The sequence below is a fragment of the Ambystoma mexicanum genome, chromosome 4q (assembly GCF_040938575.1).
Source record: "Ambystoma mexicanum isolate Mex_15411 chromosome 4q, UKY_AmexF1_1, whole genome shotgun sequence".
NCBI lineage: Eukaryota > Metazoa > Chordata > Amphibia > Caudata > Ambystomatidae > Ambystoma > Ambystoma mexicanum.
The window spans coordinates 196,112,834-196,130,810 of NC_090928.1; the positions used below are offsets into that span (position 1 = coordinate 196,112,834).

The 17,977-nt window shown below is 45.9% G+C and overlaps 1 protein-coding gene across 2 annotated transcripts in view; it reads right to left on the reverse strand.

Moving 5' to 3' along the window:
- SNX9 (sorting nexin 9) overlaps positions 1-17,977 on the reverse strand; it is a 1,580,311-nt gene that overhangs the window by 682,969 nt on the left and 879,365 nt on the right. For both annotated transcript variants that reach the window (XM_069607724.1, XM_069607723.1), the window contains one exon: positions 13,069-13,186. In XM_069607724.1, coding sequence (XP_069463825.1) covers positions 13,069-13,186 — 118 coding nt within the window. The remainder of the gene's footprint in view (positions 1-13,068; positions 13,187-17,977) is intronic.

Below are 17,977 nucleotides of genomic sequence, written 5' to 3' on the forward strand. Positions count from 1 at the left end.
AAATGGGTAGAGGTAGAGCAATCTCGCTTGCCCTTCCCCCTGCATTTCCTTCCATATGTCCCCTCCTCCTCCTCCGGACCTGACCGGGAACCCTGTCTTCCACTAAACATACCTTGAAAGCATGGGACTGGGCTTTGAAACATAAGGGCATCCCGAGGGGTCTGGGCCCCTCCTCCCCAGTTTTTCATAGCCCGGCCTTCTCACCTGGATTTTGTCCCTCGAACTTTAGGAACTGGGTCACTCGAGGCCTTGAATCCCTGGGCCAACTCTTTGCGGAGGGCCAGCCGCGCACTTTTGAGCAATGCAAAGCTGCCTTCCAATTAGCAGAAACAGACAGGTTCCCCTATTCGCAACTCCGGCACTGGTGCTCCCATGCGTTGACCCGATCAGCAGTGCTTCGCGTCCTCAGTCCCCTCGAACTCACCATTAAAGACCTACCACCACAAGGGAAAACCTCCACCTTTTACAAGTTGCAGCAAGAAGACATTCTCGCCACAAGGGCCCCCTATATGTCACAGTGGAAGGCGGACCTGGGGCACCCCATAGAGGACCAAACCTGGGTGGACATCTGGTCGAGAACGCACTCTTCTTCCTTTTGTATTACTAACCGGGAGTGCGCTCACAAGTTGCTCCTACAATGGTATTATCCCCACTACGCCTGCACAACCTTCACCGGGCATTGGACCCCCTATGTGGGGCAGATGTTGACTCCCAGGGTCTTACTTTCACATGTGGTGGACATGTCCAGCGGTGAAAGAGTTCTGGTCCCAATGTATTGCTGCAATAAAAGACATCACTCAGATGGTGATCCCTTTGGAGCCCGAATCCATCTTCCTGGCAGCCCCGATTCCGGGCATCTACCCGAGAACCAGCAGAATGGCCACCCTCTTTACACAACTCTGGCTGGCCGCGATGATTACGGTAGACCGCACCTGGAAGACCGCTGAGGGCCCCTTGATGACTCTTTGGTGGCAAAAACTATGGGACATTCTGATAGCAGAGAAAATCACTGCAGCCAGAGCCGGCTGCCTTCACCGCTTCTCGAACATTTGGACGCCATTTCTTGACTATGACCAGAACTTCCCGGCGATAACCCACAAAACGCCCCTGGTCGCAAAGGCCCTTCAGACAAACTGCAAACGACTGGTGCCTGCCCGTTCCCAGCCGGACCCTATCGAAGGCTGGTCAGGGAGGGGGTTAGGGGGGGAGGAGCCTAGGGAATGCTCATAATTTGAACTGGAGGTAATGCTTTTTCTTTTATCGGCTGTTGGTATTGTCATCTGTGCGCTGGTTTCAAATAAACAGGTAATAAAAAAAAAAAGATCCCAAGGGTTGGAGTGCTGATATTGCCGCCATTCTTCGCAGCTAAGGGTGTCCTGGCGCACTTGTTCCAGGAAAACGTCAACATAACCAATAAACACGGTTTCTGGAAACATTTTTTGATATGTCATGGCTATATCCATGAGTAAATCTGGACGACGGGAAAGAGCATCTGCAATAATGTTTTGTTGACCTGGAATATGAGATATTTTGAACTGGAATTGTGCAAAGAAGTAAGCCCAACAAGCTAGTCTGCTATTTCTACATTCTATGGATTGAAGCACTTGTAGGTTACGGTGGTCTGTTCTGATCTGCCCTGGGAAAGTAACACCCAACAAAAGATGACGCCAGTCAAGGAAGGCTTGCCAGTTGGCCTGTAACTCCTTTTCTAAAACAGAAGAACAAGTTACTTACCAAACTGGTAACTTTCTTTCGATGGGATGTTCCTCCGACGTATTCCTTATCTTTGATATTATCCATTCCAGCTTGCTGGCCTCGGAAAAATGTTTCAGTAGTGGGCGCTGCACGTCGACGTCCTCCGAGTCGGTTTCCCTCGACAGCCTCCGTATCAGCGCCGACGTCATCATGAGTATAAATAGACTTGCGCAGCGTCCGTTGCTCAGTTCCGTTTTGAAGTTCAGATTTGCTTTGCATTCATTGGTTAGTAACCTTGAAGGAGCGTAAGCTGCAACTACAAGGGCAGTTTTAATGCGTGGATGGATGGGAGGGGCGATAAGGAATATGTCGGCAGAACATTCCATCGAAAGAACATTACCAGTTTGGTAAGTAACTTGTTCTTCAAAGGGATTGTGTCCTCCGACGTATTCCTGATCTTTGATAGACTCCCATAGCAGTAGTGTAAAGAGGAGGTGGGAGTAAAGATGAAATAATTCCCTTTAAAGAAGTACAGAATGCAACACAGCTTTTCCAAATCTTGTCTCCTGGCTAGAGCAGGAATCCAGGCTGTAAAATTTGGTTAAAGTATGTGTATGAAGAGCCGAAGAGGCTGCGATACCCCAGGTTGAATGAGCCCTAAGATGTTGAGGGGATTCTTTTCCTGCCAATTTGTAGCATTCTAGAATGGTTAAAATGATCCATCTTGAAATGGTCTGTTTTATGATTGGCAATCCTAATTTGTGCCCTGCATATCCTACAAACAATTGGTCTGCTTGCCTTATCCTAGCAAGTCTGCTAATATAAAAACTCAAGGCACGCCTTGGATCCAGCCTGTGTAATCTCTCTTCCTCTTTCCCTGGATGGGGAGGAGGATTGAACAAAGGTAAGGTTATTTTCTGAGTAATATGGAATTCAGAGACGACCTTTGGGAGAAAATTGGGCTTCACTTGTAAGACAACCTTGTCTTTATGAAAGATTGTATGAGGAGGTTTGCAAGGTAGAGCTTGTCATTCGCTCACTCTTCTAGCAGAAGTTAAGGCCACTAGAAAGACTATTTTAAGAGTGAGAAACTTTAGTGAAAAAGAATTAAGTGGTTCAAAAGGAGTACCCATTATAAACTTTAAGACTAGATTTAGGTCCCACAAAGGAACCTGAAAAGGTTTTGGTGGATAGACATTTGTTAATCCTTTCAGAAATTGGATTACAATGTGTAGTTTGAAATATGAAGGCTCCTCAGCAGTACGCTTAAAGATAGACAACGCTGCGAGGGAGCCCTTGCTCATACCAATTTGAAGACCTGAATTTGCTAAGTAAAGCAAGACAGATAACACCATTGGTGTATTGCATGAAAAGGGTTCAATATTCCTTTCTCTACACCAGCTGCAAAATGTGTTCCAACGGCAGCGGTATAAAGTCTTTGTTGCTGGCCTTCTAGCTGAAAGCAACACCTCCATGACATCATCCGGGAGATCCCAATCCTTGTATCTCAACCTTTCAGAAACCAAGAGTGAAGGTTGAGGGTTCTGATGTCTGGATGGGGAACCTGACATCCCTTCTGGGAAAGAAGATCCTCTCTTTGCAGAAGACGAATCGGAGGACAGATGGACATGTCTAGAAGGTCCGGGTACCACGTTCTCCTGGCCCAATCCGGGGCAATTAGGATCATGGCTTTCCCGAATCTTCTCAACATCCTGATCATTTGAGGAATGACAGGGACTGGAGGAAACACGTACAGAAGTGTAAACTCCCAGTCCACTATGAACGCGTCCCCTAGAGCTCTTCTCGGGGGAAATTCCCTTGAACAAAACTGATCGCACTTCCTGTTGATGCTGGTGGCGAACAGATCCACTTGAGGGGTTCCCCAAAGGGTGAAGATCTCTTGAAGGACTTCCTGAGCTAGCTCCCACTCGTGGGAGACTGTGCTTTGCCAGCTCAGAGTGTCCGCCGTCAAGTTCTTCTCTCCGGCTAGGTGAACTGCCGATAGAGAGATTCCTTCTTGAATTGCCCAAAACCAGAGCTGCATTGCCTCTCTGCACAGTGGCAGTGACCCTACGCCTCCTCTTTTGTTGAGGTAGTGCATGGCCACTGTGTTGTCCGTCATTATCAGGACATTCGTTCCCTGTATTGATGGCAGAAAAGCTTTCAGCGCTAGTCTGATTGCTCTCAGCTCCAACAGGTTGATGTGTAGTCTGGACTCCGATGGAGACCAACGACCGCTGATGGTCAAGTCGTTGGCATGGGCTCCCCACCCCGTGAGTGATGCATCCGTGACTACTGTTATCTCCGGCCATGGTTGCCAAAACTGTTCTCCTTTCAAGATGTTCTCCCGACAGGCCCACCACTGAAGGTCTTACGCTACTCTTTCCGGGACTTGTAGGAGATCTGACATTCTTCCTGAGAATTGCGACCACTGGGTTATTAGTGCCCACTGGAGGGATCTCATTCTCAGGCGAGCCTCTGGCACTAGGAAGATGCAGGATGCCATGAGGCCTAGCAACCTCAAAAAGTCGAAGGCTGGTAGACGTTGGGCATTTTGAAACTTGGTGACCATCTGTAGAATATCCTGAGCCCTCACCTCTGGTGGCGAGGCTTTTCCCAGGGAAGTGTCCAGGACTGCTCCAATGAACTGGGGTCTCTGTGATGGTATCATCTGTGACTTCTTTAAGTTGAGGGAGAAGCTCAGCTTGTGAAGGAAGTGGCAGACATAATCTAGCTGGATCTGAGCTTGTTCCGGAGATACTTCTCTGATCAACCAATCGTCAAGGTAGGGGTAGACGTGGATCCCTTCCCTCCTTATACTTGCAGCCACTACCAACATTAGCTTGGTAAAGACCCTCGGGCGGAAGTCAGCCCAAATGTTAGAACTCGAAATTGATAGTGAGATTTGCCAATTGCGAACCTCAGGTATTTCCTGTGTTTGAGATGGATTGGCACATGGAAATAAGCATCCTGAAGGTCTAGAGATACCAACCAGTCCTGAAGCTGGAGGGCCTGAAGGATCTGAGAAAGGGTTACCATCTTGAACTTGTGTTTCCTGAGGAATTTGTTCAATTCTCGCAAGTCCAAGATGGGTCTCAGTCCTCCGTCCTTCTTTGGTACTAGGAAGTAGAGGGAATACCAACCCTTGTTCCTCTCCGCTAAGGGTACCGGTCCTATGGCACCCTTCTCTAGCAGGTGTAAAATCTCCTGCATAAGGGGCGGGTCTGGAAGCTTCAAAGAGTTGTTCCCCGGTGGATGACTCTGAGGAGTGTGTAGGAAGGGCAGGCAGTAACCTTGGGCAACTGTCTCCAATGCCCAAGCATCTGACATAATAGAGTGCCATTCTGCCAGATTATAGGTTAACCTGCCTCCTACTGGTGTCTTGTGAGGGGAGACCTCAGAGGGGTTTAGAAGCGGCTGACGCAGATGCCGAGGGTAAAGTGGCACCTGCTGCTGCGGCTTTTGTACCTTTGACCCAGCCACCACGGATGAATCGTTTCTGGCCCCTTTGAGCTGGCTGTCCTTTGCCTCTTCCGAATGCGGAGTAAAAGCAAAAGGACCTACCCCTCCAGGAAGCTCCTGAGGGGCGATTTGGAGTCTGCCGGATCGCAGCCCCAAGGGATTTTGCTGCTACCTTGGATGTTTGTAATCTCTCCAGGCAGTCATCAGCCTTCTTTCCAAATAAAGAAGTGCCTTCAAAGGGCATGTTCATAAGTCTGGCTTGTACATCTGGAGCAAAAGCAGACTTCCGCAACCACGCAAATCTGCGGATTGTGGTACTTGCCACCATGGCCCTGCTGATGCTGTCAGCAGAATCGATGCCTGTTTGGAGGGACTCGCACATTGCATCCTTTCCATCCCTGATGATGTTTAAGAATGCATCCCTTTCTTCTCCTTCTGGGATACAGTCAGCCGCAGGTGAAGCACACGCCCAAAGTGTGTGGCTGAATCTTGCTAGCGTGCAAGTGGCGTTGATAGACTTAAGGGCCATGCTACATGCCGGAAAGACTTTTTTTGACATGGCATCAAATCTTTTATCATCCCTGTCCTGTGGAATAGTAGGGTATGCCGACTTACTGTTAGATGAAGTCGCTGCTTGTACAACTAAACTCTCTGGAGTTGGATGCTTGCTCAGATATTCAGGATCTGAAGCTGATACCCTATATTTAGCAGAAAGTGTTTTATTTACTGCATGGATAACTTCAGGAGTTTCCCAATTAGCAGATATTTTTCTTTGCAGAGCAGTATGAAAAGGAACAACAGGATCCTCCTGTGGACCTTTATCTAAAATATCAGTAAGGTCATCCTGCTGAAAAGAAGGTGTAGGTGTAGTCCACCCCATTAATTCAATTGTTCTGGCCATCAGAATCCTATAAGCATGCTCTCCAGGGTCTGGTTTAGCAAACTCTACTTCTGGAGAAGTATCTAAACCACTTGCCTCATGTAGAGACTCTTGAAGGTCTTTTAACCCATTCTCCTCAGAGATTAATTCCTCTGGCATGGGTATTGTAGTCCTTTGCAAACCAAAAGGTCTCTCATAGTCGGAATCCTCCCCTTCCTCATATATATAGAGGACAAGGCTCTAAACTAGTCAGACCTAGGACATGGTTTAAAACTCATTTCTAGAGCAGAAGGAGCTAAATTTGTTGTCACTGCCTGAGAAAACGTTGAGGTTAACGACGTGGGCATCATAGGCTTTGACAATCCTGAAAAAGGCGTTGAAAAACATTTGAAAAGACCGATGCACTCGAGAGGATCGGAATCCTACTCGGCGTCATCCAGATTGTCGATGGCATTCTCGACCTCATGGTCGGAGCTTTCCACACCTCTACTGCCTGTGACGTAGTGACAGTTGTAGGTTTGTCCTTTATCGGGGGTCGACAGTGGCTTCTAAGACGGCGTCGATGAAACCAATTTATGCGTCGAAGGGCCGATGACGCGGTCTTATTGCTTTTACTCGAGGGTTCATGACGCTCTCGAGTACTTTCTCTCGCCGGGTTCAACAACTCGCGGCATTTTTATTTTTTGGGTCTTTCACCCAGGGTAACACCTTTAGACGTCTCTGAGGGGGTCGAGGCCGCTTTCTCGAAGATGCTAAGCATTTTTTTACGGAATTCCTCCCACTTAGAGCTGTGTTTCATGAGGCAGGTGAGCCTTTCTGGGGAAGTAGAGGAAGAAGAAGAGGGAGATCTACGACACCTCTTCTTAGAGTGTTTTGATCTCGAAGACTGATGAGAACCGCTTTGAGATCTTGAACAGGAATGTTTCTTTTGTCGACGAGGAGACGAATGTCTCGACTCAGCCGAAGAAAATTTCGAGGGAGTAGTAGTTTTAAAGTCCTTACCTCTTTCTAACTTCCCTTTACGCTCCTTCAAGGCTTTCGCCGTCATGGACATACAGTCCTCGCATTCCGAACAGTGATGCTCCGATCCCAGGCACCACAAACAGATCCTGTGAGGATCCGTTAACGACATTTTCTTCCCACAGTTACGACATTTCTTGAAACCGGACCGTGGAGTCGATGGTTCCGATGAAGAAGCCATCGTGTAAAGGTAATAATCTTCGAAGAATAATAAGGTTTTTCTGAAGAAGGGAACCGAGCGTTACGCTTCCGAGGCCCACGAAGCGCGGAAAAAACAGAACTGAGCAACAGACGCTGTGCAAGTCTATTTATACTCATGATCCTCTGTTTGAGTACTGCACCAATTGCGGTTTCCGAAGGGTTGGTCTCAACTAGAAGGGTTTGGTGGTATCAGGTTCCCTGCGGAAGATGACGGCAGCTCTTGAGGTGTTGGATATACTGGTGCAGGTCTGAGAGATGGTGCATCTTGGTTTTTATTTTCAGCCTTCCATTCCTGGCGTCTGAAATCAATTTGTATAGTCATGTCAAGGAGAACCTGGAAGGATCCTGGTCTAGCGACCCGGGCTAACTCATCCTTAATATCTTCATTTAGTCCAAAAAAAAAAAGGGAACAGGCATTTGCCAACCAATCTGCTTCCTTGGCGAGTTGCTTGAATCGGGTTACATAGGTCAACATGTCCTGTGTCCCTTGTTGAAACTCCAACAGTTGCTCCTGGGCTGAAAAGACCGTATCAGGCCGATCAAACATGGCCTTAAGGAAAGCCATGAAACTGGCATAATCGTCTAGTTGTGGATGTTCTGAAACTACCAGAGGAGTTGTCAAGGAAAGGGCATTGCCTACGAGATGTAAAATGATGAACTCCACCTTGGCCCCATCGGTGGAGTAGAAGTATGGCTTAATTGTAAAGTGCACCATACGTGAATCCAGGAAGGATCGACGTTTCTTTGGGGAGCCATTGTACTTTTCATCAACGCCCCCTAAGAAAGAGCCTTCCTCTACCAAGGCTTTGCGTGATAATACCAATTGCCTTAAGGCAGCATTTTCTGCTTTGAGATTTTCCACCTCTGTGCATAACACCTTCATTCTGCGCAACAAATTCTGCAAGGAGGGATCCATGTCCACAGGTTCAGTGGTGTTGTGGCGTCTGAAATTGTCAGGGTCTGTAGATTCAGGGATGAGGCTCACCTGTGTTTTCTTTCGCAGGGCTTTCTTGGAGTCGTTTCCTTTACATGGCCGTTATTTAGTGCAGGTCTCGTGGCGATAGGGGCAAGCATCCCCAGACACCACCCTGCCTGAGGGAAGGAGAGTCAGACAAGGTAACCCCAAGGAGACTGCCCAGGTTGCAGGAAAAAACTGAGGGAAGACAAACCTGCACCAGTAATCCGTTAGATGTTACATGCAATAGCGGGCAGCGAATCCAGTAGAAAGGAAAAATCCAGGAGCATGGATAGGAGGTGCAGTGCAGGCAACGCCACAAGATTCCACAATGAGAAAGGACAGGGGTCCAGGAATACGAGGAACAACGAAGGAAAAGGAAGACTGGAGGGCAAGGTGAAGGAAGGGAGAAGACTAGTGAAAAAGCAAGGCGCTGAGCTAGTTACTAACTACTGAGTGTTTAGACGCGTACTGCCCTGGTAAAGCAAGCATTATTATCTGCAGTCAGCTAAAGAACTGCCGAGCGACTAGACTGCTCCACGCATATCCCATTGGAATAGGCGGCCATATTGCAGGAAAAAATGGCACCCGCAAAGTGTGAGTGGAGTCTCCAAGTGGACAAGAGACACCTTTGGTGAAAAAGCATGACACTTGCATAATGATATTCCTTCGGTTTTCTGCAAGTCCGGTATTCAAAACTGCCTTCTGTCTTATGTTCCCACATACGCAGTTGCTTTCCAATATGAAAACACCTGCATCGAGCATGCAAGCGTTCACAGAGTGCTAAATTGTTACAATCCTTTGTTGAACTCACCGGATAAGGCTTGCGCGTCAGTTTCCCTCGATGCTTACAGGTCCTCTGCTTCAGCAGCTCCTTGCGACCTGACAATCGGCTAGCTTCAGTCTGCTGCCACCTGCGCCACTTTAACACAGTGCTTCCTTTGATGCGTAGGCCCTCCGGTGCACACCTGCTACGAGAGATAGCATTAGGGCTCCTGAAGGCAAAGACCATCTCAGGACTGACTATTGTTCGCTGCTCAACAGTGGTCCCAGTGTCTTCTCCTTCCTGCAGTATCTGCTTCTGCTGCAACGTGGCAAGTTCACAACTCCTCCACCTACGGCTGCTGCTCTGCTCCTTCTGCACCCAGATGGGCTGCACCTGAGGGGAGCCTTTTAAACCTCACAGTCTCCCCCAGGTGTGGGTCTTTCACATTAACAAGCTGCACCTTGCAGTTTTGTTCCTCTTCAGCCCACTTCTTCGTCCCAGTACTTCGGGAACTTGAAGTCCCTAATATAAAGATTTGTTTTTACAGTTTGATTTTTGATCTCAAACTCATTTCTGTCACTGTCAATATTCTCTACAGGAATCTCATAAGGATCAACCACAAGACTTGGTTTTATAGAAAAATAAATGTTTCGAGAGTTTAATGTGTTATTATTTACAGACTGCTTTTCACTGTACCTTTGGGAGATAAGGAATCTTCTAGCTTTATAAGGTTGCATGATTTTAGAAGGGTGTTCATTTGTCTCAATGCCTTGAATGTTTTCACCCCTATTAAGATGTTTAACTTTGGGAACAGAAAGATTGTTCTGACAACAAGCCATTACACATTTTGGCATTGAGGAGATGTCTTCCCTAGAGGAAGGCAAACACAGCGTCTCACCCCACAATGTCCTCATATTCCCCTGGGCCCTTTCCCTTTCTCCTCGCAGGTGATCATCACTCAGACCACCACCCCAAGGTCAGGATCAGAAAGCTTCTGCCATTCCCTGGCCACCTTGAAGGAGACTTTCGATAAGGTTCCTGTGAGAACTCTGGAGGATTTAGACAACTGTGTTTTATTCCAGGCATACACTTTATTCCAGGCTTATGGTGCAAAAGTAGTAAAGGTAGCTCGTAAATTCAACCCATACCTCGGAATTCACACACAAAAAAAAACACATTGCTTCCTTCCATGCATCAACAGTTCAGACAGACGTAGTGGTTAAAGTGTACGAAATGAAGTAGTGGAACTATATTCCCTACTTGCCTGACCCGGCTCCCCACAAACCCCATCGTCACGCCCCTGCCATGCGCCATACAAACCCTTAAACAAATTTAAAGCAATGATCAGTGCAGTGCACTAAAGTGCAAGTTTCAACGTCTTCCTACACTTATTTTTAAAACAAACGCATTCCAGAACGGTTTCTTTTTCAAATAAAAGTGTAGGAACAGTAAAAAGTAGGAGCACCGCTCCCGACCCCTTGGATCGAGCAAAACCAAGGTTAAGTGCACACAGAGCAGATTAAACTGCTACTGCCAAGTAAGAGACTTCCCACTTAGTGAACCCACTAAAAAGTTCCAGGTGGAAATATTGAGCGTACTGATGTAATGATTACATACAATAAGCAATAATGCCCATCTAAAACATTTGTCTCACAGTTTGTAATGTCCTGTGCAATAAGAAAACAGTCCCTATGTACATTATCTTGAAAGTAAGCTCTATGTACGGTGTAGCATGTCAAATCCTGTTGCATTGCAATAATGTCGCAGAAATGGCCCCAGGAATGGCAGAAAAACATCACTTCAAAGGATAGTGTGAAAAAAGCTGCCCTCCTTTGTCACATTGCCCTAGGGGCGCATGCTAGGAGGATACATGCCCAAAATGCTTCTCCAAGAGGGGAAACTGCCCATCTTATCTTAGGCGACTCAATCAATTCTGTTCTCCACCAGATCCAATACTGTTCATGTCCCCGGATTAACCTACCCAAATAGTGCTCACCACTAGCTTTTGGTTCCGCTACTTTTACTTCAGGAACTTAAAATTGTTTTACATAATCGATTTCATATGAACATAATTGTCAATATGCTCATAAGGACTCATATAGGGCAGAATTTATATAATGCTAACTTAGAGAAAAAATATACTGCTGATGGTGGTGAATGCAGATTGGGGAGGTGCTTTCTGAGGCATTTATTTCGTTGGCTATTCCTGCACATGCTAGTATACCTTCTGCTCCCTGCACATGTGGTGCAGAGTTTCTTTCTATTTTCTGTCTATCTCTTCACTGGGAGATCCTGCGTAACACCCTACTGCAGCCTTTTTCAAAATGCCTCAATAAGGGAGATTGAAAAAGGAATGCCTGTTAAGATGACCGGGCACCATTAATGCAAACTGTTTATAGGTCTCTCTTTGTGTATAATGTTTAAATAAAAACAATCCAGAGAACTATTTTTAAGAAAAGGGTTAAAACCTACCTTTTCAAACTGTGTTTTTAAATAAAAGAACAAAGAAATGCACTTAGAAGCAGTTACGTCCACAAAGAAACCACAGCAGTAATCATGGTACATAGGACGATGGCTGTGTGCAACTGCTAAGCAAGCCTCTGACCAATGCCGATCAATAAAGCATTTCTTGATTTACGATTTATTTATTTATTTTTACATTTGTAAAGCTCCCAAACACTGGGGCACCAGGGCGCTGTTGCAACCAGTTAAATGAAACAAAGCTTGAGTAAGCAGTACATAGAATGCTGTGGACATGAGATAATAGGTGAAGTTAATACAGACCAAAGAGTCAATTGTTCCTGCAAAGAGTGTGTTGGGCGAAGAGCCATGTTTTCACTGACTTTTGGAAGGTCCAGTATGAACTTTCTGCTCTTAAGGCTGTGCGAAGGGCGTTGCAGTGGTTAACTGCTACCGAGGGGAAGCTTGCCCCACCCCCTTTAGCTCTTTTGAATTTGGGAAGGGTGACTCTATGAGTGTAGATGGACCTAATTGGTCTGTTGGGTATTGCTATATCAATTTTCTGAGCCAGATAACGGGAGGCGGTGTTGCTCAGACATTTATGAGTAATGGATAAAGTATTGAAGTCCTTTGCCTGACCCGGAGCCAGTGTGTCTTTTTTCTTGCAGCTGAGATGTGGTCTCTCATCGGGATGTTTAATGCAGCTCTGAGGGACTTATTTTGAATTAGCTGGAGTTTGTTAATGTTTCTTTTGGAGGTTTGGAGGTTCCAGTGAACAACACATTGCAATAATCCAATTTTGCACGAGTGGTGGCTCTTGATATAGTTGGGCAGCTCTCTGGTGTCAGAAAATGTCTTGTTGCAGTGATGTTTTGCTGTGTATGCTGCTGAAGAGGCAACGGGGCTGAGTTGTTTGGTGAGGGATAATGCAGAGTCCAAGTGGATACTGAGGGTTCTTACCATAGCAGAAACAGGGATCAAGAAGCCATCTATCCTGAAAGATGAGTATTGTGGGCTGAGTTTCTGAATCAGAGAAGGTGGGCCTGCCAAGAAGATCTTGGTCTTTTCGTCATTCAGACAGAGGAAGTTCATGGCCATCCATGTTTGAATAGTAGAGTATATGTGGTTGAGGGTGAGGGAGTCTTTTTCATAGGAGCCTGACAAGAGGAGAAGGATTTGGGTGTCATCGGCATAGTTGGGTGTAAGATATGCAGATGTCGTCCAGGATGTCGAAGAGAGGTTTGGTGAATATATTGTAAAGGGAGGGGGAGATGCAGGAACCTTGAGGGATGCCACGGGGAATGGGGGTAGGGGCGGCATTGGCAGTGTCGGAGAAGACTCTTATGGTTCTACCTTCTAGGAATGGGGCTATCCAGGAGATAGCATTGGTGGCGAAATTCGCTAATGTGGAGAGGCAGTGGTGTGGTCAACTAGATCAAAGGGGGCTGATAGGCCTAGTAGGAGCAGGTGTATACACAAGCTAGTATAAGTTTGTGTCTTAAAACATATTGCTTGCATGTAAAATGCTTCAAAACACCATCACTATTTATACTGACATCACCTCCAATGGCAAAACATGTCTCTTCTTTTACAACCCTGCACCATCAGACAGCGGTTTTGAAAATGTACCTGTAACTTGCTTATCTGGAAGGCACGGGATTGGAATGGCTGATCCAAACTTAACAAGGAGACGCTCGTATAACCAGTCGAAATGTTTATACCGGTGGTTTACTGTTCGGTTAGTGCTCTGTGAAATGAGGAATGAAATTTAACAATTTAGTGAAAATGTGGCATCTGTACATAAAACAATCACAAAACAGAAATTCTTAGAAGCTCTAGCACTGCCAAATTCAAAAAGTTGTGAGGTCAGCTAATTAGATGGATTTCAAAATAATGGATGTGATTTATGGTTTGTCTGGTCAATTTGTTAAGAGGTGTTTCAGCACTGTGTGTGCCACCCAATCCTTTCTATTCCTGCTCTTTCACTGAGGTGCAGACGAGGACCAGGGAATACTCAGCAAAACAAACGCTTAAACATAAACAAAACAATTGCTTTCAAAGGTTTGCAACAAAAAACGGTACACTTTACTTGTGAAACTGAAAACAGAAGTACAAAAGACTACATTGAAGGTGTGGGCAGACAATAAGATTAAGGAACACCTGGATAGAACTGATAATTCAAATGTCACAGCTTGGTTGGCATTTCAATGCCATCGAGGAATGCCATCTAGCTATTAACAGGGTTGGAAGCAGGACAATGAACGCATATGTACAAAAACTGTACAAGAGGCCTCATCTCGTCTGCCTCTCATTTACCTAGTTCCATAAAGAATGCATACAGTGCTCACATCCTTCTACAGACCTTTCAGAGCAATCAAATCATGCAATACATTTTTTTTAATGGAATCAGAATTGCTCATAAAAATAACCAAATGAAATTAAAGTGGTAGCAGCACGCATCCGACAACTTATAAAGCAGGTTGTCTTCCACAGCCTCGTCACGAGTATGGCAATAATGGGAAGAAACAGGTTGTATTTTATACAACTTATTTTGGAAAATACCACCTAATGAGTTGGGATTGCATAGTTTATGTTTATGTTTATTGAGTTTATATAGCTCTTTACTCCAAAGTGCTTTACAGAATAACAACAGTACGTGAGAAGAAGCATATTTACTAACTTGAAACAAACCAGTGGTACAGTATATGGAACAATTAACTCAGGAGGAGGCGGGGGATAGGAGGCTGGGGTTCACAGGTGAGTTTAACACCCTTAGGTGGATACAGCTTCCTGTATGAGGTCATCGGGATGAGGAGGAAGGAGGGAGGGGAAGGGATGGGTAGAGGATAGGTGGGGAGCAGTAGGGAAGGAGTCAGGGGGGATTGATGAGGAAGGGCTTACATTCAGCATAGTAACCTGTTCCCTCATCGGGATAAATGGAAAGCATTGTATTACGTCAGTAACCCACATTTATCCATAGCAATACTTTCTATGTACTTCATGTGCTAAATATCCCATGTCTCCCCAACTCAATTAGGTGGTAATTTAAAAACTAAGTGGCCTTTAAAATACATTGTTTTTTGGAAATCCACTGACAGCCCTATTTTTAATAGGCAGTGGCACAAGATCTGAGAGACCTCGCCCACTCTCAAAGACCCCCCTGCCCAAATTCTCCAGAACCTAGCTTCCCTCAGTGAGATACTGTAGGGACATACTACATGCTCCTCCCAAACCCAATACCCTGGCCACCTGGCCTTGTTCTAATCCCTCCTCTTCCAATTCAAAGGCACCCCAGGCCCCAAATAGGCTTGTAGGACCATGCCTGTCCAATACTCACAGGGTCAAACAATCTCACTGCGCCAACCTGCCTCATCCCCCCGCCCCCCGCACACCCCTCCATACCTTCTATGCTTCTCTTCCCTCATTTACAGCAAAACTGCGACATGTTGGAAGCTTGGTTTGTCTTGCGAAGTTTTGTAACTTGAAAATCAAAGCTGAATTAAAATACATTGTGTTTATCATTACAACCATATGCATATTGAGGCCCAGTAGTTCCATGTACAGGGGCAAAGGTAGCAGCTTTGTACTGGACTTGCCAATCCACAGAAGAGTAGTATTTCAGTCGGATTTTCAGAATATCAATAATTCATATGTATGAGGTGAATGTGCATACACAGAATTACACAGGCGATTATTTTCAATCAAGTAAGTTTACCAAGGTAAGTTTACTATCTGACAGATGACGTCCATCCCTTTTATGGATAAGGCAATGTAGCCCAGAACAAAACGGTTACATATATTAGCAAAATCTCCAGAGTATTAAAAAGACTGTATAAAAAGGGTTTGCAGAAGACAACAGTGCGGAAGAGCTTTCTGAGACAAAAAAAATGCCCGGGCCCAGTTCCAGATTGGCAGACAAACATCTAGCTGGAATTGGCGATCTGGTGTAGAAGGGTAGAGCACAGTGGTATGGAAGGAGAACTGGGGTGTCTTTTAGGTGGAGCTATATGATCAGTGGCATCTAGGAACTTGATGATTTTAGTCCTGGCTGAACAGGGAGCCAGAGGAGGCTATTAGGGACTTGTGGTGGCCGAGCAGAATGACAGTGTGGTCTGAAAGGAATGGAAAAGCTTGCATAACATTCCAATCTTTTTATGGGTTTTCATAGTCGGGATGCCGGTAGAGAAAATGCCTATAGGAACTAAGCGACTGACTAAAACCAAAAAAGGGACTATTCTAAAAGGGTAAGACAGGATTGGACAACAGAACAGTGATGACAAATGTAGGTGTTCTGGCACACCTGGTCTTCCAACATATTAAGACCCTGTTTTAGCGTGCCATTGGGCCTCATTACGAGCCTGGCGGTCCGGAAATGAGGTTGCCGTTAGTAACGCACCTGCACCCTTTCCAGACTGCCAGACTAAGAATATGCCTTCAGGGGCCGTTGCAGGTATGATCTCCCGGGGACGCCGGCCCCTGCAGGCATGGTTTCCATGGAAGCAACGGCACCATTAGAAACTTGCCCTTCCCGCTGCCCGATATCCCGGGCCGCTGGGATTTGTAATGTCCCGGTCGCACCGGGATTTCAGGCGGCGGAACACTGTTACGAGTTTGGTGACAACACACCAGCAGATTACAACTGAACTCGTAATGAGGCCCATTGTCCTCATCCAGACACCCCATATAGAAACCAGAATTTCTCAGAAAACAGTGACAACACAAAGAATTATCCTAAGTTTATGAGTCCCTTAGGCTAACCCTAAGCTACAATAAAAGTTCCAAAAGAAAGTCTTGCCAAATTAAGTTCAATCAATCCTCGTCCTCAAGCCCTTTTTTAATCTATTCCACAATGAAGAGCTGTGGCTATTTCAGTGTATCTTCTCCACTAAATTATATTGCTACCGCGCTTCCATAGGTTACTTTTGCAAGTACTAGGATATAGTGCCCATCTCACTCACTCGGTTCCTTTCACTATGTTCTGGGGTTGTTGGGGGGGGGGAGGGGTATGCCTCTCCAGTCCCCCTCACTGGAGTTCTCTGGCTACTTTAGTATATGAAATTGGTGAAATGCCTCTCTTGGTTCTCCAGTGCTCCACAATTTGGTCTTTTGGGAACTCTGGGGTTGCAGGGTGTGCACACTTCTCTTAGCAATCCAGTTTCCCATCCTTGGGTTTCCTTTTAAAATGTCCTCTGTTTTATAGTGCTCTGCAGCAGTGCTGGTGGTTTACCCTGTATTGGGATAGCCAAGCATACATCTGCTCGGAGCGAGGATCTCACCCCTTTTCACTTGCTACTTCCCCTCGTTTTATATTCCTTTGAGGGCTTAGGGCTGCATGTGCAGGTTATGGTGGTCTAGGTTTCCATTGCTTTCTGCTGTTTGTGATGGGTTTGTAACAGTAATTGCTTGATTCCTGATAGCTGATGCTAAGGAAAGGCAGTGGTAAATGGCACGGCCATCTTGGATTTGAAGTTCGTCTAGGTTGTGGATCCATGATGTACAGAGACCATGAGTATGCTCTTACCATTCTCCTGGAGGCGGCTTGGCTCCTCACAAGGTAACTGAGAAACTATTTGTTGAAACTGCTTGTCAACACGGAACACGGCTCACGAGGTGGGTGGGTCATGTTCCTATGCTGTGTTGCGATAAGCAGTACTGCTGTAAGCTTTACTGGAGTTTATCAAGTTGGGTGGAGGTAAACTGCCTCAGTGGTTGGATCCGGGGTAAGGCGTTCTTAGGAATGACCTAAGTAAAGTCGGCTTGGAGCAAAATGGCAAAGTCAGTACCGGGGCGAAAGTATTGCTGTCAGGAGTTAAATGTCCCGGTGGGAGAAGCCAAAGGGGGTTAGTAACGGCCTCAAAGTATGAGAAAGGAACACCAAGGTCACATTCCTTAGAGGGTTCGCTGAGGAATGGCCTCAGGGAAGCCCTTGACTGCAACCCTCAGAGGAGTACTACAGTAGCAGCAGGACCGCCCCAAGTCCCTGGAGCTTGGTCCCCCCACAATATACACATGGAGATCATCCGACTCATCACAGGAAGACAGTAAACAAATAATTTTCCATCCATCAAACAATGTTTCAGCAGAGATTTCTACCTCTTGAATGCTGTTTAACTTGAAATTGAGGGATTTGTGGGGGTGAATTTGAAGATTTTTGCTTAGTCCCATTTGGAGATAAGACACCCCACCACTGTAGCGTGAACATTTAGGAGGTATGGATGGCTGTGTGAGAAGTAACATAACATAAGTAACAGAGCACGAAACAGGGTCCTCTGCCTAAAACACTAATCTGATAGTTCCTTTAAAGGTTTTCTCAAGCTAGATCCTCAGATTTGGCAAAAGCAAATGCCAAATAAGTGGAGGTGATGAAAAGCCATAAACTCAGTTGTAGTTGCTTATGCTTGAGACAGACTTTCACATCAGTGGATTGAAAGTTTCACTGTAGCACCCGAGACATCCACATATTGTTCTTGTACCCCCCAACCCCCAAGAAATCCGAGCATGTGTGAGAAATCAGCATATGATTGGAACAAGGCATGCG